The 27971-nt window shown below is 35.6% G+C and overlaps 1 protein-coding gene across 7 annotated transcripts in view; it reads left to right on the forward strand.

Moving 5' to 3' along the window:
• The window catches only part of Gtdc1 (glycosyltransferase-like domain containing 1), a 286433-nt gene that overhangs the window by 215988 nt on the left and 42474 nt on the right, over positions 1 to 27971 (forward strand). For all 7 annotated transcript variants that reach the window (XM_013030075.1, XM_013030080.1, XM_013030076.1 and 4 more), the window contains one exon: positions 4315 to 4665. In XM_013030075.1, coding sequence (XP_012885529.1) covers positions 4315 to 4665 — 351 coding nt within the window. The remainder of the gene's footprint in view (positions 1 to 4314; positions 4666 to 27971) is intronic.

Genomic DNA, 27971 nt, shown 5'->3' on the forward strand with positions numbered 1-27971 from the left:
TCATTAGCACCTTCACCAGAGCTGGAGCTGGGGAAGAGAAAGGAAGTGTTCAGACATGTGCCTATTTGCATAGTCACTTCACTGAGTTAATGCCAGGACAGTGCAAATATACTGTCCAATTCCATAGAACAGCCAGCTTTCACTCCATCACTAAGATATTATTCTGTTTTCTCTCATAGAACAGTTTATTGCCAGGCTTCTCTTAACTGTACATTATAAATGGTGTCTGATTAAGAATGTTCTGGATGGGTTAATTAGTGTGGTGACTATTATTAAGCAAACTGCTTGTTAGTATTATGCCTATTTGATCTTGGTATTGATGTGAAGTAATTGACCATAGAGCTACATTTAGAAAAGCTGAAATAAAGTTTTCTTAATTTATATTATGGCAATAAATTGTTTATATTAAACATGTCTATAAAAATAGGAGTTTCATGGCACAGAGGACCAGAAAAGACTGTATGGGGTGGTGGATGGGGATTATTTTGTTTTGTCTTTAGAAATATTAATACATTTGTTCAGTTGGCTTCAAGACCAACTCTATTTAAACAAGGTAGTAAAAATTATTCCAGTTTCTGCTTTTATTATTGCTGCAGAATATATAAAAACTAAAGTGTTTTTTAACTTCTCAGCTAAAGAATGTGTCTTGTTAACTTCAATTAATTATTTAAATACTACTTTTAGTGATGACCACTATATAAATAGAATAAATAGACTATTAAAGAAAAATATGAAAATATACTATAAACAAGGGAACATATAACTTGTAGCCACCTTCTTGAAAGAACTGGATTGTTATCTATTTTATTTATTGGTATTTTGTCCAGTTCTATTATTAAGTTTCCCTAGCTGTAGAATTTCCATAGGGAGTTTATTCCATGAGCTAATAAATTATACCGTCAAGGAGTTTTTCTTAAAATTCAGCTTAAATTTTCCCATTCTTAATTTCATCTCATTACTCCTAGTTATATAACCCCTTGTACCATGCTAAATAATTATTCTTTTTCCTCAGAGACTCCTATTATGTATCCCTCTAGTTGTCACTTCACCAGGCTATTCATACTTAGCTCCTTTAATCTGTCCTCATAAATCAATTCTTCCATTGCTTTAATCATTATTATTGCTCTTCTCAGAACTCTGTAATTTTCAAACATATACAGTTCTCTGGGGCCCCAATGAAATCAGCATTCATGCAGTGTTCTCCTCTACAGACTCCATGTCTTCATTCCCTGTACAGCAGGATCTGGAACTCAGTGGCATCAATTTTCTCTAGGTCAACTAGAGCTTGCTCACCTTGTTAAACTCAGAAAAGTGTAAATGGTGTTCTTCCTGTGACCATCTTACAATCAAGGTTCATTCTGATTTTTTTTTCTATTTCATGAGACGTGTGAGCTGTTTTATTTACTGTCCCTAGTTAGATTCTCTGTCGCCTATTTCCTTATTCTTTACCACCTATCAAGTCAGTTGTCTGCAACCTGTGCTAATATTGGCTCTTAGTCACCCTTGAGAACACTTAGGAAATATGTTGAATAAATGTAAGCCTACCACCTTGCCCACAGCTAAATTCTTTGTCAGTTACCAATTCCATTGTTTACAACCCTTTAGCCAGTCTCCCATCTCTTTTAATTTGCAATTTTGTTCACATGCTGGCCACTACAAATGGATTTTATGACTAAGATGGGTCATGATACTATTTTCTAAAATGAAGATATGTTGTTTCTGTGTCCATTGATTTTTTTTCATGTGAATCATTTGCACACTAAGTTTGTAATTCTCTGAAAATCTTCGTCTAATCTTGCCTGGCATTTTTTGTCTGATATAAATAAGTAGGTAACTTCACTTGTTTTATTGTTGTTGGTCAGATATATACTCTTTCTTTTACCATTTTTTCTTTTCTTTGGGAGAAGCTAAAGCTGTTGTCATACTCACTTTGTTTTTACCCAATTTGGTGATCAAGAGGTTTTATTAAATGTATTTTAGTTCCTTAGAATCCCCTCAGTATTTTTAATTTTTTTTCAGGAAGGAAATTGATATGTTTTTTTATTTTTGGAGATGATCAGTAAAAAACTACAATCCATAAACACCTTGGTTTCTTCCCATTTTAAATCAAGGGCTTACTATAGCATACTTAGTGTATTATTATCACTCTTTACATTTTGTCTCTGCATACAGTCATTTGTTTATTGCTTGGGCATTCAGATATATTCCCTTGGTTTTTCTCCAACTATTTGGAATTAGAAGATACTTTGTGCCTCATAAACCAAGCAGAGAAGTCCCCAAAGCCAGCTTTCTTACTCTACAATGTGCATGATGTGCTATATACAGCCAAAGACTGTCTAGTTCACACAAATTCTGTGCTTCTCTTTAATGTCCTTCAGCAGCCCTGGATTGGCACTAGTTTGTAACTTCTTTCCCTATCATATGAAACCAGTTTCATCCTTAGCTCACATCCTCAACCCCATCTCAACCTCTATTTTCTTCAATTAAAAAAGAAACTTGATCTAATGTCTTAGTTACACAACTCCTTAAATTCTATACCTGCTACCTGAAACCATTTAGGGCTTTTATTTTTGCTTTGTCTGCTTCATTTTTCCCCTTCCTCCAGTTTTGTAAAAGAAGCTAGGTTTATTCTCCTTTACAAGGCCACATATTCTTCCCTACCCCAAGAATCCTGCTATCTAGCACAGATTTTACAATTTTGTTACTTCCATCTCCCAAGATTTTCCTGTCTCTTCAGGATCCCTCTACCCTCCCTAGCAAGAGTCCTCAGGTGAATATCCCTATGTCCTATCAAACTTGGCTTCCCCACTCCCTTCTCACCCTCTCCACTTCTCTGCTTTTCTCTTTTTCCTTCACATACCCTAACTTTCTACCAGGTTTCTTCCTGTACCATTTGACAGGGACTTAAGAGTACCTAGGGCTGGGAAGGTGGCTCAGTGGTAGAGCGCTTGCCTTGCATGCCTGAGGCCCTGGGTTCGATTCCTCAGCACCACATAAGCAAAAAGAAAAAAAAGCCGGAAGTGGCACTGTGGCTCAAGTGGTAGAGCGCTAGCCTTGAGCTGAAGAGCTGAGAGACAGCGCCCAGGCCAAGAGTTCAGGCCCCACGACCGGACCAAAAAAAAAAGAGTACCTAGAACACAGTTGTGGCATCCGTATTGTGCTCCTTCCTTGGTTTTCCTTCCCACCAACCTCTTAATATATACATCCGCATTTCTTCACTTACAAATTCAGGCAAAGGCCAGATCTCTGCATAGGACTTGGGAACTGAGAAAATGCTATTTGTGTGGACCATTCTTATCTTCCAGACTGCACCTCAGCCTCTTTGGGTTGTATGTTATTCCCAGAATAGTTAATATTTCTGCACATAGTTCATATTCCATTTTATCTCAATTTTCACTCAACTCTACTTGAAAAGTACTTCACTAGGACCCTCTGTAAACTTTTTTATGGATGCCAACTCAGAATTAATCTCTTCATCTTCTTAATTTCAAAAGTTGGAGTGTCCAGCATGCATGTATGTATGTATGTATGTATGTATGTGTGCATGTATGTTCTAATCAATACAGGCTTATAATCCATTTTTGCATGTCTCTTTCACTCTGTTTTAAGTGGTCTTGATTTGTTCCATGTAGACAGATAACTCTTTTAGGATAGATCCTATGTATATGTATGGCTTACATATTTTAGGCTAGATTTGAGTTTTTGTAAGAATTTTACTTCATTTAGATTAACTATTAGTAAGTAACAGACAGTGAACTCTAAATGTCAAGATGTTATGGAAGGACAGGGGGAAAATGATAATAAGTTATTAAAATATACTCCAGAAGATAATAGCAAGGTCACTTTAATAAAAGGACACACAGGTGCCCAGGCATACAGAGCAGTATGTGAGCAGAAGTGGCATAGCTTGATCAAGAACTTGCAAGCATTCTTTTTTTTTTTTTTTTGCAAGCATTCTTACGGGATATTGAGTGAGTGCTCTGAGCCATGCACAATGCAAACACAAAATGAAATTCAGAAAGTTGAGTGAGAAAAGAGTGATGAACTACCTCTGTAGTTTTGGATTTTATGATATATTAGCACAGGTTTCATAGTGGTAGAAACTCTTTGGAATCCATTCAAAGACAGTTTTATCCTATTGCAAACCTTCAGACTTTTTCTTGGTGCATAATACTTGTTGCATTTTTGCTATAAATTTTGTTTTAGCATCCTTCTTTCGTTTCATACTTAGACATTTGTCCTTATAGGAAGGTAAGGGACAAGTTGTACATATTTTTTTCATCAAAAGCATATTGCATTCCCTTTTTGTGACAGATTCATGCCCAAGCACAAAATAGCCCATTTACAGAAGATGCTCAGCCTTAACGGAAATGGCGGTGCTACTCTATCCATGGCCCATCCTTCCCAACCAAAACGGAGAGATTCTGAAAATTTATTGGAGAATTTTAATTTAGAGTGTGATGTACACTCTGGCCTCAATACTGCACAAGAAAACCTGGACAGCTCATCAATGCAGGAATCAGACTTTAAAAAATCTAACTCGACAGATAATTCAAGCTCTCTTCCTGTGGAAAAGAAAGAGAATCTGACTCATAATCCTTGTGACATTTTGGGTGGAGCCGATGATCAGCCACAACCATTGCACATTGTCTGGCCTCACAGGTGGTAAGTCATGGCATGCCATTTAGTAAGACTTTGTAGAGCTGGTGATAGAAAATGTATTCTGATGATTGACTTACTAATGCCCTATCCTTATTGCTTTAGAAAAGATTGCTTTAATTTACATTTATATTTTTATATAGTAATATTGCTGATATAATGCCAACTGTTACTGCTCAATATCTTCACAGTAATTGTTGTGTATTTAGATTAAATTTGAATTACTGGTAAGTATTTGAAATGCTTTGTTCAACAAACAATAGTAGTCAGACACTTCTAAGAAATCAATTTTCAAGGTGGAAGAATAGGATACCATTTTTATACACGTATGTACACACTATTATCACAAGTTTATTTCATTTATAAACATTGGTATACTCATTTATAAAGCAGTATTACCATTGAAACAAGAACAATTTATTTACTATGGTTTTAACCAATTTTAACTGGATGGGTATATTTTACTTGTCATACCATACATCAGTATGTATGAAACTGACTCCCTTCTCCCAAATGCCTCTGTAATGTACTAAACAAAATATTGTCTAGCTGAATCATCTCTAGGCAGAAGAAAATCAATGCAGCATATAATCCCACCAAATATAAACTCACAAACTTAACCCTGACCCCTATAAATTAAGATTTAAAGAGGTAAAATGTCCTGATAATCTTCTGACATTAGTCATGAACATTTTAATCTAGTTTTTATTCCTCCCAGTTAGTTTAATCTGCATGTGGCCTGATTAGAGTCCGCTTCCCCCACAGATTATGGCCTCTTTATTGCAGAGATGCTGAGCTGATCATTAGGTACGATTTTGCGGAGCAACTGTTTTCAGGTGAAGTAATAAGCACACCACACCAGCCGGCAAAGCACCTTTACCCAGGATTTGCCTTCCAGCACATTCAAACTCCGGAAGCTCTCCCACTTGATCTGCAGCATCTGGTACCTAAATGGATTTTGTATTTGATTCCGAGTATATGAACCTAAAATTTAGGGATTGAAAGTTAACGTGGAATCTGTTTTAGATTCATTTGTTCATCATCACACTTAGAGACTTTGAAAGAGAGTAAGATTTATGTGCAAATCATATTTTACTTAAAATATGACAGTATTTGGCATTCTTTTTACATTATTTTAAATTGCAAGGCATCAGGGTCAGATTAACCTGTTCGAAGGTAAAATTCATGTCCTCATTTACCCCTTTGAAAAAATCTTTTCTTTTATTCTACTAACCTTTGATTGTGTCTCAAGAAATATTTATTGCAATTCTAAAATGTTTGGTTCTGGGTTATCATAAAAACGTTAAATAATTTGTGCACTGTCGTTGCAAAACAGCAATATAGAGGAAAGGGTTAGAACCATGTTATTCAATAGTTTGCACAAAATACAACAGAGCTATGTTAATAAAATTAACAATATTAAATTGAATAATTCCCTCTCTTCCTTTGTATATTTTTGCTTTAATTTAATTTAATTGCCTAAAGTTAGTTGCTTAAAGAGATGCAGCATTATGTTTGTGCACATTCTTATTGTTAAAGCTAAATTATTTTTAATTTGGAGAAGAGGGAAAAAAGCCGCATCAGCAAGAGTAAATGCCAAAATATAAAAGTAACACATTCATCCTTACGGGTAATATAGTAGAACATTGGAAACTTGGAGGTTGCCAGACACATAGCTAACATTAGGGCTAATTTTGAAAATCTAGCGTGCAGTCAATTTTACTGATGCCTGGGGACATACAAGGTAGAAGCTGACAAGAGAACTAATTTTGTTTGGGTTATTTACTGCTATGCATCATCCGCGGGTTCCCGCCTGACACACAGCTATATGAAGGGGGATATTATCACACACTAAAAATTTATGTTGACATTCGATATTTGTTCAATATGTCAGCAGTATTACTTTCATAATCAAAAGAGTAAGAAAAAGAGAAAAGAAAAGCACTTTATGCTCATATAGATATATCTTTTTAATAACAGTCTATAAGGTTAATATAGTTTACCTTTGAGAGTATACAATGAAAACAAGCAGGGTTAGGAGGGGAAATGACAGAAAGCATCAACCCGAGCTGTTTGTTTGCCATTACCTAAGCGAGCCATGTCAGCTCTCTGGCCCGCGTCTGATAGCTATTTGTTGTACAGAGAGCACAGCATAAAAAAAATATCAAACTCTTAATACTATTGTGTGCCCATAACCATCTGTCACTGCTAGCCTGGAGATGAGAGGAAGATTACGAGGAATAAACACTGAGCCGCCGAGCATTGGTAAAGCCTTCGGGCAAAAAACTCTTGTGGGGACATCAAAGACATTCTAATTCCGAGGCAGTCAAGGATTACAGTGTGTAACCTGTGCTGACAACAGATAAATGACTGGCAATATTGTGCCAGAGCTGTTGGGTCCTGCATGGAGTACTGATGATGATGATGATGATGTTATCTTGCAGAATGGACTCTGCTGGGATAATTTTATGATAAAACACTTTTTTCAAATGCCACTGGGTCTAGGCAGACATTTACTAGCTACAGGGGTAGCAATCAGTTTCTTCAAAATTTACTGTTCTAAGCCCATTAGAGTTCCAGCGCAGCAAGACTCTTCAATGAAAATCTAAAATGCCTATATTTTCTTTAGGAGAATATATGCAAATGTTGGGAGCTGAACTCCTACCCTTTAGTGCTAGATGCTTTATCATCTGATTTATGTAAATTTGCTCATAAAAATACAGTTTATTTTTAATTGGTGAATATGAATTAGAAAATTAAGATTCCGGTTCAGCATTCATCAAACATCCCCAGCTACAAGCACACATTTATTTAGACCCCTGATCATATGTGTAAGAGTCATTTTATTGACCAGGCAATATCCATTGTGTCCTAAAGGAAACTAGAGTTTCTGTTGGAAGTGACCAGGGCTGCATTTTTCATGTAGCCCTCTTAGTATGAGCCTCCCAATGCTCATACTTTACATGTCCTTGTCAGTCCTGTAAGCTTCTTTAACTCCTACTAGAAGGGGCTTTTCTTTGCTGAAGTCTGCATTGTTGCATTTTATTCCTTGGCCATACACATTTTCCAAAGCAATGTTTTCAGGACAGAAGAATGCATCAATAGTTGTTTCCTCTGCAAATGTAAAGGACAAATGGACACTGGCAAGGGCACCAGGGTTCTAAGAGCCTGTCATTACCTCCCAAAGCAAAATAAAAATAATCCTCTCCTCCTTAAAAATATGCTCATGAAATCATGCAGTTGTAGTAGCCAATTCTAAAATGAAGCGATGCTGACCTCATTGCATTTGTTCCATGTTGGGATCATGAACGGTCTAAAATATAGTGTTAGCCTTTAACATATCTTGTACTAAGTCAACCAAATGTAGAGGCTCCTTGCAAGGATATGTATCAGAATCAAAAGTGACATTTTCTAGAAGATACATTCAGGCTTTAAATCTGTGTTAAAATGTCTGTGCATGAGAACAGGCCTTAACTGCAAGGTTTGCCCCTCTCTTCAGTCTTTCTGATTTTGAACTTGTCAAGGATTATAGTGTGCAACCTCTGCCAACAGTAGATAAATAGCTGACAGTATTTTAGCAGAGTTGCTGAGTTCTCTGCAAAGTAATTTCTTTTCTCCTTTCTACCCAGTCTTTAATGTTTTGTTATAAGCATCTATAGCATATAGCAAAACATAGTTAATAGAAACGACTTTAGAGAAAGACATAAAAAATAACACAGAAATTGACAATGCTTCATTTTTAACTGTTTTCTTTACAAATATTACCAAATATTGTACCATTGCACCAGCTTCTAATCTTTATGTGAATGTTCTCTACATAATGGGCACAAAAGATACACTGTTGGAGGAACAGTAAACATAAGTTCAGAAGACACTGAAAGCTCACATTCTCCAGGTCATGGTTTTCTCTCTCTTTGATCTCAAGACCTTTCACTTTCTTAATAATTAGTGAGCCAATAAAGAGCTCTTTTCTGTTGGGATTATACCTACCAACATTATTATATCACTATATTAGCAATTAGAAAAAACATAAAAAGTTTTCAACTAGCAATGAAAAACTAAACACACGTAATATAAATTATGCATTTTTATGAAAAATGGCTATTCTTCAAAATAAAAAATAGAGTGAGGAATAATATTATTTTACAGGTTTTTTTATAGATAAACTTTCTCTATTAAGGAGAAGAGAATTTGACTCTTACACCTCTGAGTATTTAGTCAGTTGCAATATACCCTTTTGATAGAAGTTAAAGAAGAAAATCCTATTTTACAGGAAGATGTTACTGAAAAAAAAAAGAAGTGTCTTAAAGAAATAGTTGGGCTATTGTAGACATTTTTGGCTACTAATACCAGAACTACAGATAGGAATTGTCAACAGAATCAGAAACAACCTCAAAGAATTCTTCATACTCTGTTATTTGTAGTTTAAATAAATTTTGTGTCATCATGTAACATTGTTCACTTGAAAAGAATAGGGATACAGAGTAATGCATGTTTTCCAAACATTGACACAATTTATTATAAGATCCAAAAAACACATTAGTTCCTATCATTACTGATTTTATAAAAGAAATTTTTGAGTGTTTGGAAACCATTAAATTTATATACAATTTTTCCACACTTTATGGCCCCTCAAAATCTTGAATTTATAATTTCAATCAATACATTAATTTTTGAAGTTCTTTTTCACCTAATTCATTTGAGAAAATATTTGTCAGATACTCAAGTCTGAGAAACTATGGTTTGTCTATCAAGGCTTATTTCAAATAAAGGCTGCATTTCATGAAAAAGGTGGCTATTTTAGCTCAGAATTCTAGCAATCATACTAATACTTTTCCTCAAGGGAGACATACTTACATATGTAATAAAAATGCTCTGCATGTATTTCAAATTTTTTCACAGAATATATTTAAAGATATCTACTGCATGGATACAATTTAAGAAATAAAATTAGCAATTTTGCTAGGACAAGAATATTCTTAAGAAAAGCAAACTATTTTCTTCTTTTTTCTCTTGCAAGCATAGGTAGTTTAAAAAAAACAACAACTAGTATTCCTATTAGCTCATTTGCTGCCATTCCCTTTAATTGTGCAAAAGCATATATCTTACCCATCAGTTTGACTTTGAAAGGCCCTTGAAAAGGATAGTGAACACCTTACAAATTTACAACCACTGTTTGATAATCACTTGTGTAAAGATCTAGCTGTCATTAGCCATGGAAATTACCTGATTTTAGTTCTCATTGATTGGCTCTTCTTGCCCTGAATGTTAATATGTGTAGGTATAGTATCATAAAGTATCATTTTTGTTTTAGTAATTAGTAACAGACAAGCCTTTATCATATTTGAGAAAAAAAATCTCTCACAGCAAACAGAATTTATCAGACTATCAATCTGTGATATGAAAAACAATGCTCTGATCTTAAAACTTGTGCAAGTGACCCCTAAGCAGATGTTAAGGAGGTTTAGACAAGTAGGTTGTAAGGTATGTTAAGGAGGCTTGAAATTTTTAAGAGTATCTATAGTTGTAAGTTTCACCAGGACCTCATCACTTGGACTGTAGGGAAACTGTCAGAGCTTTTCACCTAGAATGACTTTTTATGGTGTATGTAGTATTCACATTATTTTCCATAAAGTAGTGATAAATTGATTTATGTAAAGTTGATTACAGTTCAGTATATGAGTTTGGAAAGGACAAGATTAAGTCATGGGATAATTAAAAACTGAACGGGGCACCAGTGGCTCACACCTGTAATCCTAGCTACTCAGGAGGCTGAGATCTGAGGCATGGTTCAAAACCAGCCCGGGCAGGAAAGTCCATGAGACTCTTTATCTCCAATAAACCACCAGAAAACTTGAAATGGCGCTGTGGTTCAAGTGGTTCAAGTGGTAGCATGCTCACCTTGAGTTGAAGAGCTCAGGGACAGTGCCCAGGCCCAAAGTTCAAGCCCAAGACTGACAAAAAAAAAAAAAAAATATATATATATATATATATATATATATATAGCTTTAAATACATGATTGATTCTTATCTTCTAAAAGGATGAGTGTTGAATGATTAGATAGCATGCTTTTCAGGCCAAAATAAACTTACCTTGTTTTTCTTATTGAGAGAATAACTTAGGAAAGGTCTGGTGAATAGGTAATCTTAAATCATTCAAGTCTTACCAACCATTACCTTATAATAGAATTCCTTTGGAAACTGTTGTTAGGTGCCATGCAAAGATGGGGAAAGGAGGACAAAGTGCTTGTATTTAGACATGTAATATTCTATGTGCTGTGTATAAGTGTATTCTTAAAGGAAAAAATGATCCTCACAGAAAAAAGGGGCTCTGAGGAAAAAAATGGTCACATGGACCACCCACCTGCCATACAAAGCTTTCTCAGACCTATGAGGATCCCTCTTACTAGTGGTAGTTTCTAAATAAAGACCGACCATTTCATAGGTATTCTTTAGCGGTACTGTCCATTTCTACAGTTAAAAGATCTTTTGTGTAACAGGTATGTATCCTCTAGCTAATTATTTTAAGTAGTTCATTTTGAGATTTACTGGTAACTCCTTTGAAAGAATCTTTTCAACAGTACTATACCTATCAATTAGCCAAAGCTCATATTAATAATAAGATTCTAGTTAATCATAGCTATTCTCAACTCAAGAAATTTTCTCTAGTTATATTCTTTTCCCTAGAGTTTTTTTAGGCGTTTTATTTGCTGATTTGTTTGATTTTACTTATAAATGTTTCAAATGATCTTTGGCATTTGAAAAACAAGCTCTCTAAAGAACATTAAAAATATAATCATATCCCTAGCTTAAATGACCATATTATATATTGCCTAACAGTTTTATTTTGTTAGATGATTATCTGTGAATCTATCACAGGACTTTGCATAAGATGTAGGAAAATAAATACTTCATTTAGAAACTTGTAACCTCTTGTAAAAAGGAAATGGCTCTATTCCAATCTGATTGATAATTCCCAGTACTTCAGTGTAGACTTCTTGCTGACTATTTTCTAAGCCATTGAGCACATGAAAAAATAAATATGGACTCAACGTTGTCTTGCTCCATCTTGGAGTGTTTCTAACTTTTAACATACTGTGTCAGCATGAACAACTTGTACCTATAGTCAGTATACAGTCAGTATTATTACCTCTACTATGTTATAATTTAAAACTAATGCAAGTCCTACAAAAAGGGTAGTGGGTAGTTTAATCTGGTATGATTATGATAGCTATTTCTAATCACTCAAGACCTTTGTCTGTCTTTATCTCTTTCACCACTCTTTTGATCAAACTCATAAGTCAAACTTTGTCTACCATCACAGATGAGGGATACCTAAAACATGGGAAGTACATAGCTCACTCATTTAGGTGGATAGGTGAAAGGATACATGTGTGAATGGATGGATGGGTGAGTACATGAGTGAATAAATGGATGGGCAGGTGAATGGATGGATAAGTGGGTAGATGGAAGAATCATCTATTTATTTGTTATATGTTTGAGCCATATAAACAATTATGTGTGTTTAAATATATTTTCCTTTCTAGTCACTCAACCTTTACAACGTCATAGCTGACTTTTGTAGAATTGACCTCTTCCCTCCCTTTTTCAGGGCCAATATTTTTCCTATTGCTGTCATCATGTAAAAACAATAGGAATGGGTTTTTTTTAATCTTTTCATGATGGTAGGTACTATTACATTTCTTTAGAGATTCCCGAAAATGCTTTGTCTTCCACAGACATCTGCCCTGATTTAAATTCTACTGATGTGTGAATTCCCCTGCCTGTGAGTTTCCATGCACTAAGGGCACTATGCAGTCCAGTGCACCACATAAACATGTAACGGAACTTTGTATGCCTCCTAGCCACACTCATTGTATGTTTTAAATGATGTCATTTGTTTGTTTTCGGTCCAGGGGTCTTCTAGAGAAAGGATTTTTTTTTCTTCTGACTTGAGTGGATTTATTTATTTATTTTTTTGTCAGTAGCATCTATCCAGAGTACCTGGATGTATGGGGAGACTTAGTCAATTTTACTTAATGTTGGTGATTATTATATGGTGACTATTAGGTACTTGACTGTCACCTGCCCAGTAAGCCCAGCTGAGAGTAAGTTTCTCTTCCCAGGAAGAATGACAGTGAAAACATAAAAGGATTCAATCAACCAAATCACAAGTGGAAATGATCATATGATAAGCATGGCTGTTAGACTGTGGTGTTCCTATTTGCTTCATTTTTTTGTTTTTGTTTTTTTGGTGGGGCCTGAACTCTGGCCTAGGCGATGTCCCTAGGCTCTTTAGCTCAAGGCTAGCACTCTATCACTTGAGCCACAGTGCCACTTCCAGCTTTTTCTGCTTGAGTGGTACTGAGGAATCAAACCCAGGGCCTCATGCACGCAAGGCAAGCACTCTACCTACCACTGAGCCACCTTCCAGCCTAATTTGCTTCATTTTTATAAAATACCTTTAAAGGAACTATAAATACATTTCAGGAATTTGTTAAAGTTAGACAGCTCATTTTAACAGAATAGTTGCAATTGAGTAGAAAACCTCAAATAACTTAAAACCAAAGTAATTTCTAAATTGTAATTGAAAAATAAGTGCAGAAAGGAATATTGTTTATAGGAACCCTATAGCTCTGTGTGGACTGTAGGTAGAGATTTGACTGGAGTTCGAATTATACCAGTAACCAAACCTTGGCTGGGTGGTTGTTTATAGGGAATTATAAGTGTCTGACCTTCTGCAGTATTCCTGTCAAAAGACAGAAGGGATCTCTGCATGTACTTAACTCAGTGTTCAATGATTTCTGGTATCCTGGATGAGTTACTGGCTGAAACTGCTTGTCTTGGTACTTACTAATTTCTTGTTATCTATCTCTTGGACTGTTTCCTTTTGTTTTGTTGTCCCTCCCCCCATTACTCCCTGAAGAAAACCCTAGGCCAATATGAATTTATAAAAGGAGAGGTTTGAGGGACACATCTTCGATTTAGCCCTAACTGCTGGTTAACCTATTGCTGTCCTTATGGTGTTATCAAAATACTATGCAGTAACATTGCATGGGCATATTCTTCATCTGTCATCTCACAATGTACTGTTCAAAATTGGAAATTTTATAGGTTATTTTTTCACCTACCACTTCCACAATCCAACTATAAAATCATTTCAAAACAATCCGTGGAAAACACTATTTAGAGTACCAAGCACCTGGACATCCGTGGCTCATATAAGTTACCCAGACTTTTTTATATTTCTCTTTTTAACTTGATCAATGGCACAAAAGAATTACAAGGTAGAATACAATAACTATTGTATGTTATGTATGGGTTTTCCTTATTATATCCTATCATTTTTATGCAACTAATTAGCTATTTCAGCACTATTCAGGCTAGCATCATTTGTTGGTTAAACAAAAGAAAGGAAAAATTCAGAAATACAAAGATGAGAAATGTTTGAGATTTGTTCTTACTGTGATGTCTACCGTAGAGTGCCTATTTCCTGTTGAAGGAAGTAAGTTATCATAATTTTAGTCAGAAGCATTTCTCTATTTGCTGTCCTTTTTCATTAATTTAGATATGTTTCTACTATGAGAAATGATGTTACTTCTAATTATGGTTACATGTAGTTAATTTCCTTCTTTTTTCCTAAGCTTGGTGTGAAAGGCAGTTTCATCCCAAAGAGGTGGGGGGGAGGGTTACTGGGAGGGAAGAACACTGATAGAGCTGATCTTCCTGTTGCCTTAGCAACAGATTTATTTATTAGAGGTTGAAATGACATGAGTTAATATACCACATACCTGCTGATCGGCAAACTCCCCTATTTCAGTTGCAGTTGACAATTAAGTCCTGGACAGCTACAGCCAGGGGTTAATGTTCCTCATTAGGAGAACTAGGTCATTACTGGGAAATCAAGGCACTTAAGGCAGCATGGGTAAAATACAAAATTCAGCATCTAGATGAGTGAGGCTTTTTTATGTTAATTAACCTTATTTTCCTAGGTTTAAAAAAAAATCTTATATGCACATGTCAGTGGATCAATTAATTGAAAAAGGGCTAGTTTACTTTACTCTCTGAGTTGTCTTCATTTCCTTTGCAAGGATTTCATTATTTTATGGAAAATTCTTATGTCTATATGATGAGTAAAAAGGGTATTAAAATTAAGAAGGGAATCATCATGGAAATCAGCTTTACCACAAGGGAATGAGCAAATAAAAGCCTTGGAAATGAAAATAAATAAGCTTTGCTAATACCTCACCTAAGGAGCAGAATATGAGCCCATCAGAGACAAGAGCGATTTAGAGGTACTTGTCTGCTTCTTTATTAAACACTTACATAGTTATTTGACCTTCAGAAACTGAAACTTTGGACACATGATTCCAAGTGGTTTATAAACATTCTATTTGCAGAAAGCTACATAGCAGTTTAACAAACAATAACTTTCCAGTTCATAATTGGCTTTTTTAATACCAATAAAATTAGATACATTAGTTGAAAGTTTTTATTAAAATGTCTGAGTGGGTGTTTTTTACACTTGATAAGTTCATAAATAATGTATCAAGCCCCTCTGAAAGCTTTGTTTTCTTATTTCTTTAAAAAGCCTTTATGTTGAAAAGGGGGGGTAGTATTTACAGAGGAGGGAGATTTATTGCCCAGAATCCTATTTTATCTTCATTACTGTAGTGACTCCACTGAAAACATTTCTCACCAGTTCTTCCACTTTTGTAACTTTCCCTGTGGACAGAGACAAAAAGGTACTCTTCCCATCTTTATCCTCTCAAATGCCTCTTCTATCTTCAACTGAAAAACAAAAGGCACTATAATTTTCTCCCTCCAACCTAATGCAATAAACTCTCTTTATTACTGTAAAAATGATTGAGACTTAAGGTGAAATTCCTGTCATTTTTCCTCACCCAAAGAAATGTGCAATGCAGTGGTCCTTTAATTGATTGGCTTTTTTTAATCCTTTCTATTATGTTTCACCTGCCCAAACTCATTTTCTTGCTTTGTAAGTGAAATGAGGCCCTGGATACGTTAGAAAGTACTACAGTAGTAAATCTGTTAGCATTGTGAACGCTGCCCCTTGTCCTCTGATATTGTATGCTAAGTTTTATACAGTTTTATATTCTCTCAGAAAGTATTTCTACTCTGAAAATAGCTGCCTCCTTACCTACCATAATCAATCCTTGATTTGAGCAAGAACACTTTTAAGAAAGAACCTCTATACTTTCAGAATTCTGAACTCTAAAAAGAATAGAAAAAGAAGTTTTAGCAATTCTCACAAGATTTCCTTTTTCTTTTCTTGTGAAAACAGTTAAACTTCCTTTTCCAGCTTCTCTGTCTAAATATTTGAAATGAGTACTTGACTGGATTTTAGTGCTTAAAGTGGCCAGAAGTGATAAGGCCACTTCTAGATCTGGTCCACGAAAATGTCATGCCTGCACTTCCCCATGTTCCTTTTCCCTTCTGGATCTGTGGACTTGAAGGATGACAGTGGCGCCATTGGTTTGAGACCTTGGAGTCTCAATCTCACCCAAGGAGTGGGATTTTCCTTCTAATCTGTAACTGCCTATTGTTTAAGTAAACCTTGTATACTTGTAAATCCATTTAATACTGTGGAACTATCTTAATATATAAAATTACTGCAGTAATCTATATAAATATGCTAGTAGGTTAGTATTAGTGAAGAACATAAATCATCAGGATATATTTTGAAGATTTTGGCTCAGGTGTCTGAATGAATGGAGGAAAAGGTTTAAAATGTTTGTACTGAGACATAACTGAGTTAAAGTTATCCTGTAGACATCATATGGAGATTTCAAGTTGAAATCTTATATGCAAGTCTGTCATTCAGATGAACAATCAGGGCTGGAGATAGAAATTTGGGAGTGAGCATGAATAAAGATAAATCCTTTGAAGAGTTTTTTTTTAATACATTGGATTTTATATCTTATGAATTGCATTTTAAGCTTCCTAATTGTAAGTATTAAATGTATGCTAAATCCAGATTTGGATTATAACCTCTTTATACTATAACAGTCCTAGATAAGTCCCTGGCCATTAGTTAACAACCTAGACAGGTTACCTATTGCTTAATTGTCATTTCCTTCTTTGTAAGATCAAAATAATGTTAACTGTACTGGAGAATTGTTCTGAGGATTAAAGAATATGATACATGTACATGATGAAGCAGTTTCCGGCAGAGAATACTACTTAATAAGCAAATATTGGGCTTTGTACAGTAATTAATAGTGCTTACTAACTCACATAGAACTGTTGTTTTTGCCTACTATTTCTTATTGGTTAAAAATCACTTCTTTCTTAACTCTTCTAGAAAAAGAAGTGAAAAGAAACAGCTAAATAAAGTCATCTTTTTTTCGTCTTCATTTTCAGCCTACCCAAAACAAGTACATACTGTACAGAAAAATAGAATTAAACTAAACTACAGAGCAAACACTTGTAAGGAGCAGCATCTGCCTTGTAAATGAAGTCTATAAAAGGCTACCAAATGTCCCTTCACATTTTTATGATTGTTAGAGTATTACTAAACCTGGATTGAAGTTTTTTGAAGCTCTTACATCAAGCACTAATGCTGTCAATATCACAAATTAGTTCCGTTTTTAACAAGATGGCAGCCATGAGCCATTTCTTAAGAATGGCAGTGCTTATACAAAACAATAATAATAATAATTTAACTAAAACATAAGCTGATAAGCCAGGTGCCCATGGTCCCACCTGTAATCCTAGCTACTCAGGGAGCTGAGATCTAACAATCCTGGTTCAAAGTCAGCCAGGGAAGGAAAATCCATGACAGTCTTATCTCCACTTAACCACTAAAAATTTGGTAGTGGAACATGGCTCAAGTGGTAAACCACTAGCCTTAAGCACAAATGCTCAGGAACAGCACTCATGCCCTGAGTTCAAGCCTTAGAATCAGCACTAAAAAGAGAGAGAAACAGGGAGAGACAGAGAGACAGGGAAGTTTCTCTTTAAGTCTTTATCCCACTTATTTATCTGGCAGTTGTTTCTTTGAGGATTTGTTATTGGGGGATTTAATTTTTTAAGTTCCAAGTATATTTTAGATATGAGACCTTTGTCCATTGTATAGCTAGTGAAGACCTTCTCCCAATCTGTGATCTTGCTAGCTATGTCCGTTGCCATGCAGAAGCTCTGCAGCTTCATGCAATCCCATTTGTCCAACCTTTCTTTGATTTGTTGTGTTTCTGGGTCTGTATTAAGAAAATTTCGGCCTGTTCTAAGGAGACCTAGGGTTTTTCCTATTCCGTCCTGTAATGTTTTCAGGGTGTCTGCTTTGACTCCAAGGTCTTTGATCCAGAAATGCTCAACCTCTCTAGCCATAAAAGAAATGCAAATCAAAACAACATTGAGATTCCACCTTACCCCAGTTAGAATAATCAAGAACTCTAATCAGAACAGATGCTGGAGAGGCTACCGCCAAAAGGGAAACCTACTGCATTGCTGGTGGGAGTGTAATCTTGTTCAACCACTTGGGAAAGTAGTATGGAGGTTCCTGAAAAGATTCCACATAGAGCTCCCCAATACCCAGCAATCCTACTTTTGGGCATTTACTGAATGATCACAAACAAGACCATACTAAAGCTACCAGCACAACTATCGCATCATTATTTACCATAGCTAAGATACAGAATCAACCCAGATGCCCCTTATTAGATGAATGGATCAAGAAAATGTGGTATATATACACAATGAAATTCTATGCCTCCATCAGAAAGAATGATATCTCCCCATTTGTTAGGAAATGGAAAGACTTGGAAAAAATGATATTAAGTGAAGTAAGCCAGGCCCAAAGAAACATAGGTCCCATGGTTTCCCTTATTTGCAATAACTAGTATATGTCTGGGACAAGCAGAAAAGGTCAGATAAGATGATGTTAAGTGAAATGAACCCCAAGATAAGGACACAAGTGTTTTTTTTTCTTGCTGTTGTTTCTAACGTATTTATAAGTTACTATGTGATTTTTTTTGTTGCTTTGTATGTCCTTCCCCCATGGTATAACCCCTGTTTTCACTATATTTGATGGTATAATTTGGGGAAGGGAACGGAAAAAAACAAATTGTTTAAATAGGGATACAGGTTGACCCATTGTAACAATGAGATGTACAAGACACTGTTGAACAACAAACTTTACAATTTAGGCTGGGGTAGGGGGGAGTGTAGTTGTGAAAGTTGGAGGAAAGGGATGGTAGGGGAAAAACAAAAGGAGGAGGCAACAATGCTCGATAGGAAACGTGCTCATTACCTTGCTCATGTAACCTGTAACCCCTCTGTACAGTACTTTCACAATAAAAACTTATTAAGAAAAAGAGAGACAAAGATATGATCCTCTGAATGGACATTCAACAAAAGAAGATTTAAAGGTAATCAACAAGTCACTATTATCAAAAAAATACAAATGGAAACTGATTCACTCAGATCCAGCTAGATACTTATCAAAGAGCAGAAGATGAATCTTGTCAAGGGTGTGAGGAAAAGGAAACACCTACTGAATGCAAAGGTGTAAATTAGTACAACTATTACAGGAAACATTATACCGGTTTTTCAAAAAAGCATCAAATATAAAATTGCTATGTGATACAATGGTCCTATTAATGCATATGTATTCTTAGAAATTAAATCAGTACCTACATATTCATTATCTGATGGATAAAGAAAATTGTATATATATACATAGAGTAGAATACTATTAAGCTATAAGGAAAAGAATAAAATCCTGACATTTGTGACAACTAGATGATCTCATTATTAAGCTGAAGGAACCTCCAGAAGTGTGACATAATAAACCATTTTATTTTTAAAAGTTTATTGGTGATGTTATTTCATTGTAGTAACTTGAAATCATACAAAGGAGTATGATTTTAGTAACAACAAAATTTACCTATTTCATATGTGTAATTACATTTGCATATAAATATTTAAATGACCTTAGTAAATTTACAGTTATGCAACCATCACCACAACTTAATTTTATTTTGCTTTATTTTGTGCCAGTCCTAGAGCTTGAATTCAGAGGCTGAACACTGTCACTGAGCTAGTTTTGCTCAAGGCTACTGCTCTAATATTTGAGCCATAGCTCTGCTTCAGTCTTTTCAGTGATTAATTAGAAATCAGAGTCTCATGGACTTTCCCATATGGGCAGCTTCAAACCAAAATTCTCAGATCTCAGCTTCCTGAGTAGCTAAGATTATAGGCCTGAGCCATCAGCACTGAACTTACACAATGTAGTTTTACAATACATTAACAATCCCCAAAATAATCTTTCTTTCCTCCTGTTTTACCCCTTTCCCACTAAACCACCAATCTGTTTTCTTCCTCTTTAGATCTATATTTTCAGAATATTTTATATGAATTGATTCATACAAGATGTAGTCTTTTATCAACCCCAGTAACTACTTAAAACAGTGTTTTTTGGGTTATCCTTATTGTAGCATTTATTATAGTAACTTACCATTATATGAATAGAGAACATTCTATTTGTGCAATTGTTATACAAAAGATATTTAGATTATTAACACCAATTTGGGATACTAAATAATTCTCATGTGAACTGTTGTACAGAAATGTTTGCCTTCATTTTACTGGAGTAGTTATCTAAATGTTAAGCTGTTGAGTTACCTGATAATTTTATGCTTAATCTTGGAAGAAACCAACAAATCACGTTGAAGACTAATTCTTAATACTTCTTCCTTCCAAGATTCATTCATTCATTTACTCCCTTCTCCTCAAATCAAGAGCTATGTTAAGTTCTATGTATATTCCAGACAGCTCTAGCTACTACAATTGAAATGCAATTTAGACGCTTAAAATCTCAATGTTATCCACAAGCCTAACGTAAGACATGTTTTCATGTGTCCTCAGCAAAACAAATCTATTATCTTGAAAGGCCTATTATCCCTAATATGTATTGACAGGCTGTACCATGGGTAGCTACTGGGAATTTAGTGATGAAAAGAGCAAGTGGTCCAGGAAATGAGGCCAAGATATAAAACCTGCATATGTATCCAACATCCTTGTCTTTCACCCAAACAAAATACGTCTAAATCCAAATTCCTGCTCCCCCCCCCCATTTATTTATTAATGGTACATTTGCTAAATGTAGATGGTAACATTCTACTCAAAGAGCATGATGTCATATTTTCAGCTTCCTTAAGGCCTGATGTAACATTATTGAAGGACAGTTTTACTGAGCTTTCACAGCAACTGATCTATCTTTATGCATTTCTTCCTTGCATTCTCTTCGTTCTGTCTACTGCTGGCCATGCTTATGATCCCCATCTTTATTCATGTAAACCTACTGATAGGACTTGGAGGTAGTTTGTACCTCGGGTACATATGTTGAAAGTTTGGTTCTCAGTAAGTGACATTAAGAAGTGGTAGAACCTTAATGGTAGGTCCTGGAGGGAGGTAATTAGATCATCGGGGTTGCTGTCTTCAGAAGGATTAATATTGTTATTTCAGAGTGAGAGGTAGGTGTGAGAAAAACAAGCCGGACACCTTAGTTGCTTCCTTTGAAGTTGACCAGAGGTTTTGAGAGTGAAGCCTGTGTTTTAACTTTTTGTAATAGTTATTTTTTAATTGTCACTTTTAAGGAATTGTACAAAGAAGTTATATTTTCATAAGTCAGGTGAAGGAACTGTGACATTGCCCAAGAAATACTGTACTTATAAATTGTATTAACTTCTTAAGCATCCTATTAACTTTGGCTCTGTCGTGCAACTAGAGTTGAGAACTGCTCATCTGGAGGGGATTTTTTTTCAAAGGAATTGCCTTAATAATGCAGACTTCATAGGACAGTGGTGCTTATTCTTGGCTGTGCATAGGAAATACCCATTTACAAGCCTCCATGCTGATGGATTCTGATTCCATTTATCTGAGCTGGAGCCATGTACTGCATTTCTTAGGTAGACTCTCTAAGATTTACAACATTCAAAGCCAAAAAAACAGGGCTCTAGGATAATAGACTTTCAGACTTAAAGGGAATAGGTAATGAGAGAAAGGGACAAAGTTGGGAACTGGTCTGGGGTAAACTAGAGAACACTCCTATTCCACAAAGCCATACTCAGCAACACTGACTGCAAAATGGCCTTTACATTGCAACTCCTACACTACAGTGTAGCCACTTCTCAGTCTTCAAACTAAACCCAGGAATATGTGAAAAATAAATAACAAAATATATAGACATGTACATGAGTGCTTGTGGGCTGTGTGTGTGTGTCTGTGTGTGCCTGTGTGTCTAACCAGGAAGTAAGAGGGTAGGTTTATTTTGCTTCTTCCCAACTCAATGTTTTCTCACATATGTTGTTCCCTTGTTTGTAATGGTATCCTTTCTTCTCCATGTCTGTCTAAATCTTTACCATCCTCTAAGGGCCAGCTTGTGCTTTCTCTGCCATAACATTGAATTGATGATGCTTAGAGGACATGAGGGTTTTAGAAGGGTCACTTCCCTGGCACATCCCCTTCTGTCCTATGTAAGTCTCTCTCCACTGGGCTGTATTTATCTTGTCCAGGCCTACTTGAAAGTTAAATAGAATAAACTTTATATGGTTACTTTTTCTGGCATTTTTAGTCTTATGGCTGTCACCAGTTAGTTCTATGGATAAGAATGTAATACATTAAGGAATTAATCATAAATCATTAAAATTTCTTTATGTAATATGCTAAGTATATAGAATGTCTTAACCTATGGGTCTTTTAAGTAGAAACAGATTGAACATCATTGAGATTGATGAAAAGATAATTAGAGCAAATGAAGTGTGTAAGAGGTAAGGAAAGTAAAACAGAACATCCCACCCATCCGAGTTGGCTGGGGGAAAGTGAATGGGTAGGAATGCCTTAGTAAAAGCAAGTACTACGTTTATTCCTCAGCCTGCAGTGTCTATGTGTCTGCAAATTATAGCCTTTAAAATATATTAAAATAATGTTGCCTTTCAAATAAAATAATTTATATTTTCACTTTAGCACAAAAGCCATAATAAATGAACTTGAATTCTAAGTGCTAACTGCAAAGATCACAAGAATCATTCACTAATTCAGTTATTCATACAAATTTTCATGAGGTAAGGGAATTTCAACTCTATGTTCACACATGCTGGATTGTACTCTGCTGACAGACTGTGCAGACCTGGTTTACAATCCAGGTCTACTCCCTCACCACTAGGTACCTTGGATAATGAGTACATACTGCTTACCCTCTCTGTGCTTCAGTTTCTTCTATAAATAAGTCAAAGACTAGATCCTATCTAATAGAATCATGAGAGTGAAATCATGTTATTTGCCTAGAAGTTTTTCATTCATATTAGCCCTCTATGAAGTTATGCTGTTACTGTTAACCTGTGTTACAGAACTCAGGTTCTAAGGATGATTGAGAGCCTCAGAGGAAATGGTTTGGTCTCAGTTGGCAGATGATCACATTGTTACCTCACAAAAGAATACTGTCATTTCTGGTGATTACCTCCCAGTGTTAGTGCTACTGCATTAAGTTCCCATCTTTCCACAGTCTGTCCTGGTCATATCAGGCATGTGCTGCCAGGGCCCTTCAGCTAAAGTGGTACTGCCCATACTATGCTGGCTTGGTCCAGTATCTTCTTTATTGTACTCACAGGCTTGGAAAATTTGGCTACTCTCCTACATCTATTGATCTCAGGAAATAGCAGGTTCACTTTCAGACCTCCCTAACCCATGCCATTTATTTTCTTCAATCTTTCTGGCTCCTTACTGGCCATGGAGATGCCTGCAATGCTCCTCCCTAAGTGGTAGAAGAAAAGGCACAGGGTCGGGACCGTCTGCGCTCCCACCCCCTGGCTCTCTGCCATCTTATTCTCCCAGTTTTCAACCCTGGATCTCCACTCAAAAATTACTATATCCTCTGTACCTTGCCTTTGACAGCCTACTTTGTTTGGAGATTTCTTTAAACCTTTTTGGGGAAAGAGGAGAGAAAAGGAGAGTACTGAGAAAACCCTACTTGTTGTTATTCTCTAAAACTGCTCTTTAGGCCTCAGCTGCAAAATTTGATGTACAAATCAAGAGTAAACTGTTTGTCTTCTAAGAAAAATTTGCACATAATAACCTTCCTGTAAGGGCAGATTATGGACTGTCTTTTCTTTCATTGCTGGGGGCAGCACAGGAATGGATTTGAAGTAGGAAGTACCAAGGGAGAGAGCATATTAAACATATTGATTAATACTTCAAATATTATCCTTCTACATGTGTATCAATACAGCTTCTTATGAGACCTCTGCCTCAGAGAACTCGCAGATTATTGCAGTACAACGTAATAAGTGAAAACCCAAAAGAGGAAGCAACTAATTCTGTCAGGAAAAGTCAGGCAATGCTTCACTACAGAAGTGAGGCTAATCGAAAAAGGGATTCCCTCCAACACATTTATTCCTAGCTCCTAAGCAACATGTGTTGCAAGAGAAAATAGTGAATCAGTCTAAATGTGAACCTGTACTCGGGGAGCCCTGAAAGACTCGACCCAAACTAGGAATAATGCTGCCTTCATATTCCATTTTTAATGCTGAAGTAAGGGTGAACAGTGGTGTTCAGCACCCCTGGTAACTGGGTTAGAGCAGAGTCAGTGGCAGTTTGAAATCCCCAGCCCTGCCTCAAGTCTAGAAAGCCCTGCTCTCCTCTTGGGCCAGGGCTCAGGACTGTTGAACTGAAAGACTTGTTAAATGTTTAACCTGTTGTGAACCTAATCCTTATTTTAAAAGCCAGCCTGCAGCAATTGTGAAATGGGTGAAGGTTTTCCAGTCACACTTTCATACATTGTTTACCTTCCTCCTGGCATAAGCTTTGATGTCTTATCCAGGTGCCCAAAGCTTTCTTTTACTTGATATTTCACACAGTTCTCTTCAATTTAAAAATCTTTCCTCTTTGACCTTCCTTCTTATATTCTGAACTTATATTCTCTTCACGAGTTGGATCAATACATTAATACCCAAAAAGTACAATATATATAACATGTAATTTTAGATTAAACCACACTAAAGTATAAATTCTTGATATTTTCTTTATATATTATCTTTCTGAGAATTTTTCCATTTTAAAAGAGATTTTGTGTTTACTTGCTTTCACAAAATGAAACCCTAAAAGGAAAGTTTTACTTATTTATCTGATCATATTAAATGATGCTTAGTGGAAGCATCTTAGGAACAAAGTGTCTTGCTAAAATTGTGATATGAAGTCGTATAAAAGGCTTAAGGAATTCCAGGCATTGGTAATAGTAATAGACAAGGTCTTGAGGACAATGGGCTTTGGTTCTCATCTCTAAAATCTTAGTACAAGATAGGCAGCCTTTCTTTTAACTGCAGTTTAGGTCATTGAGGGTAGAGTGTCCTCTTGTCTGTCATTACACCTGTATCCCAGTACCCCGTACAAAAGCCTGTAGGGCACACTGGGTGCTCAGTTCCTCAGGACATGAATTCCTGGCTTCTGACAGGGGTAGGATTGTCCTGAGGCCAAAAATCTATGTTTATGCTTTAGATGCTACACTATTAAAAATGGACACTAGAAATATACCACAATGTTTTGTTCTAGATCATTTTGAAAACAGAACAATAGCATCCTTAGTAAATTGATATTCAAGTAAAGAAAAAAAATTTTTGACCCTTGCTTCATAGATTTTGAGAACGTTTAGATGAAGTAAAAGCACTCCGTTGAGATACTTGCTACATCTGTCCTCTAAACACAACAGTTATCAAAATGACTGATTGCTTTCTTTATATTAATGATTAAAATTGTATTTTGTTTTAATTCTTCCTGTATCTAAAATATATCAATATATGCACTCAACTGCTAACTTTAAATGACTGTCAAAATATTAACAGTACAGAAATGGAAAGCAAAGTTGAAATAAATACTAAAGAAATTCTATTTTGCACATATATTTATCTTGAAAATATGTCTGAACATTTTCTTAATGAAATTATTTGTATAAATTTATATACAGATAGATGAATCTTTGGGTCATGTTTCTCATTTAGAAAGTATACTACAGATTTTATTTTTAAAAACAGAAAATCTATTTTCCATCAAATTTGAGCTTAAAACAGAACACTTTCCAAAACCTTTTAAAATATTACCTTATTTTAAGATGTTACATGGAAAGTTTGAAAGTTCTTGTACCAACAAATGTACTTGTGTAACTGTTTTCTCTCCAAAAGGTAGCTATGAAACACATAGCTATTGCAAAAATGGCTTCTCTGCCTGATCCCTTATTTGGCACTTAATGTTCTACTTCTCAAACTTGATCAGGCACAAGGGAATTCTTAGCACAGGTAGCCCACAAACCTCATTAATGTTTACTATTGAGAGACTTGTGGCCTTGCATTCAGGGTGAACACTTTACCGTGGTGAAACATCTTCTGCTGGTTCCTCTAAATAATCCAAGGTTTTAGTATAGTGTCTTGAAATGAACTTTACAAGTTTGGGAAGGGGGAAAAGTGAGGGGGGTGGGAGAGGGAAAAGTTAGTGGGAGAACAGCAAAGGATGGGGTAACAATGCTCGACAAGATATGTACTCATTACCATACTCAAATAACTGTAGCCCCTCTGAACAGAATCTTTACAATAAAATTAAATTTTAAAAAATAGAATCCAAGGTTGTCCCCTCTCCACATTCACCACTGTACCACTGGGTCTTCATTATCTTTAGCTGCTTTTCTTCTTATTGTATGATTGTGGGGGAAGGGAGATTGATGTCTTACTCTTCTGATAGTTTTATTTTTCACTGAGAGAACTGGAAATTTAAGTCTATTCCAGTGAGTTTAATAACTACCATATTCTATTATTATCAAGGTAAATATTAAAACGGCATTTTCAGTTTATTGTAAATAACTCTAGTTTTTTTATTGTGAAAATACTATACAGAGGGGTTACATTTACATGAACAAAATAATGAGTACATTTCTTATCAAGCATTGTAGCCTCCTCCTTTGTTTCCCCTTCCCATACTCCCCCGCCTCCCCACCCAATCCTCCCCTCTCCCCCCCCCATAACTCTAGTTTTTAACTATTTCGGTAGTAATTAAACTCAATGGAATAGACTTAAATTTCCAGTTCTCTCAATGAAGAATAAAACAATGAGGAAGCTGGATGCTGGTGGCTCATGCCTGTAATCCTAGCTACTCAGGATGTTGAGATCTGTGGATCGTGGTTCAAAGCCAGCCTGGGCAAAAAAGTCCGTGAGACTCTTATCTCCAATAAACCACTAGAAAACTGGAAGTGGCACTGTGGCTCAAGTGGTAAAATGCTCACCTTGAGCTAAAGAGCGCAGGGACAGCGTCCAAGCCCAGAGTTCAAGCCCCATGACTGACCAAAAACAAAAACAAAATGAGGAAGAAAAAGAAAAGGAAGTAGAGAAGGAGGACGACAATAATAATAGAAACAGCTCTTATATATTTGCTGTTTGCCAAGCACTCCAAATTGTTTCTGATACATTGTCTTCTTTAATCCTCTCAGCAACTCTTTGAAGTAAGTTCATTTTTAGTCATATTGCTACATATAAAAAAATTTAGTCTCAGAATAGTTTGTTGGTTTGCCTTGGAATATTTCCTCTAAGTATGAAAACTAAAATTTTAACTCTTTCCACTAGGTATAATTGTCCATTAAAGTACTTTAATATGGTCTGAAAATGCATCCTTAAATTACAGTTAAATATGAATTAATTATCAACTTCTGATGGCTGTTTCTTTTATTTTGTTGGGAGTTAGATACATCTCTCAGAAACAAGCAAATTTGATCAAAATATTTTCTCATGGGCTGTAGTAACCCAAGTAGATATGCTTACATAAACAAGGCCCTGAATTTAATTCTGAGCAACACACACACACACACACACACCACACAAGTAATATACTGTGAAACATAACTGATTATTCTTTCCTATCCATAATTTACTGTAAACAAATTGTTTTGATATGGACTAGAAGTATATCCAATTAATGAAGAATTTGGCTCATGAGACGTCTTAATTCTAGACAACCTTTTCTCTTTAGCAATATAGTTAATTTATATCATGTAATATAATTATAATATTCAGAATCTTATTCTTTCCCATATGAAAAATGAATTTACCTATGGAACCTATAGTGATTAGCTCTTAAGAACTTTAAGTATTAAGCCTCAAACAAGTACAGAAAGATTTGGGACTTGAACTCTTTTCATAAAAGAGAAAGAGAATGATACAGGTTTAGTTCCTTTGTAAGAATATAAGAGAAGAAATGTGATACATAATCACTATTTATAAGATGAAAAACGCAATATATGTAGCAAAAACAAATTA

This window comes from Dipodomys ordii, unplaced genomic scaffold (assembly GCF_000151885.1).
Source record: "Dipodomys ordii isolate 6190 unplaced genomic scaffold, Dord_2.0 Scaffold126, whole genome shotgun sequence".
NCBI classification, from domain to species: Eukaryota; Metazoa; Chordata; class Mammalia; order Rodentia; family Heteromyidae; genus Dipodomys; species Dipodomys ordii.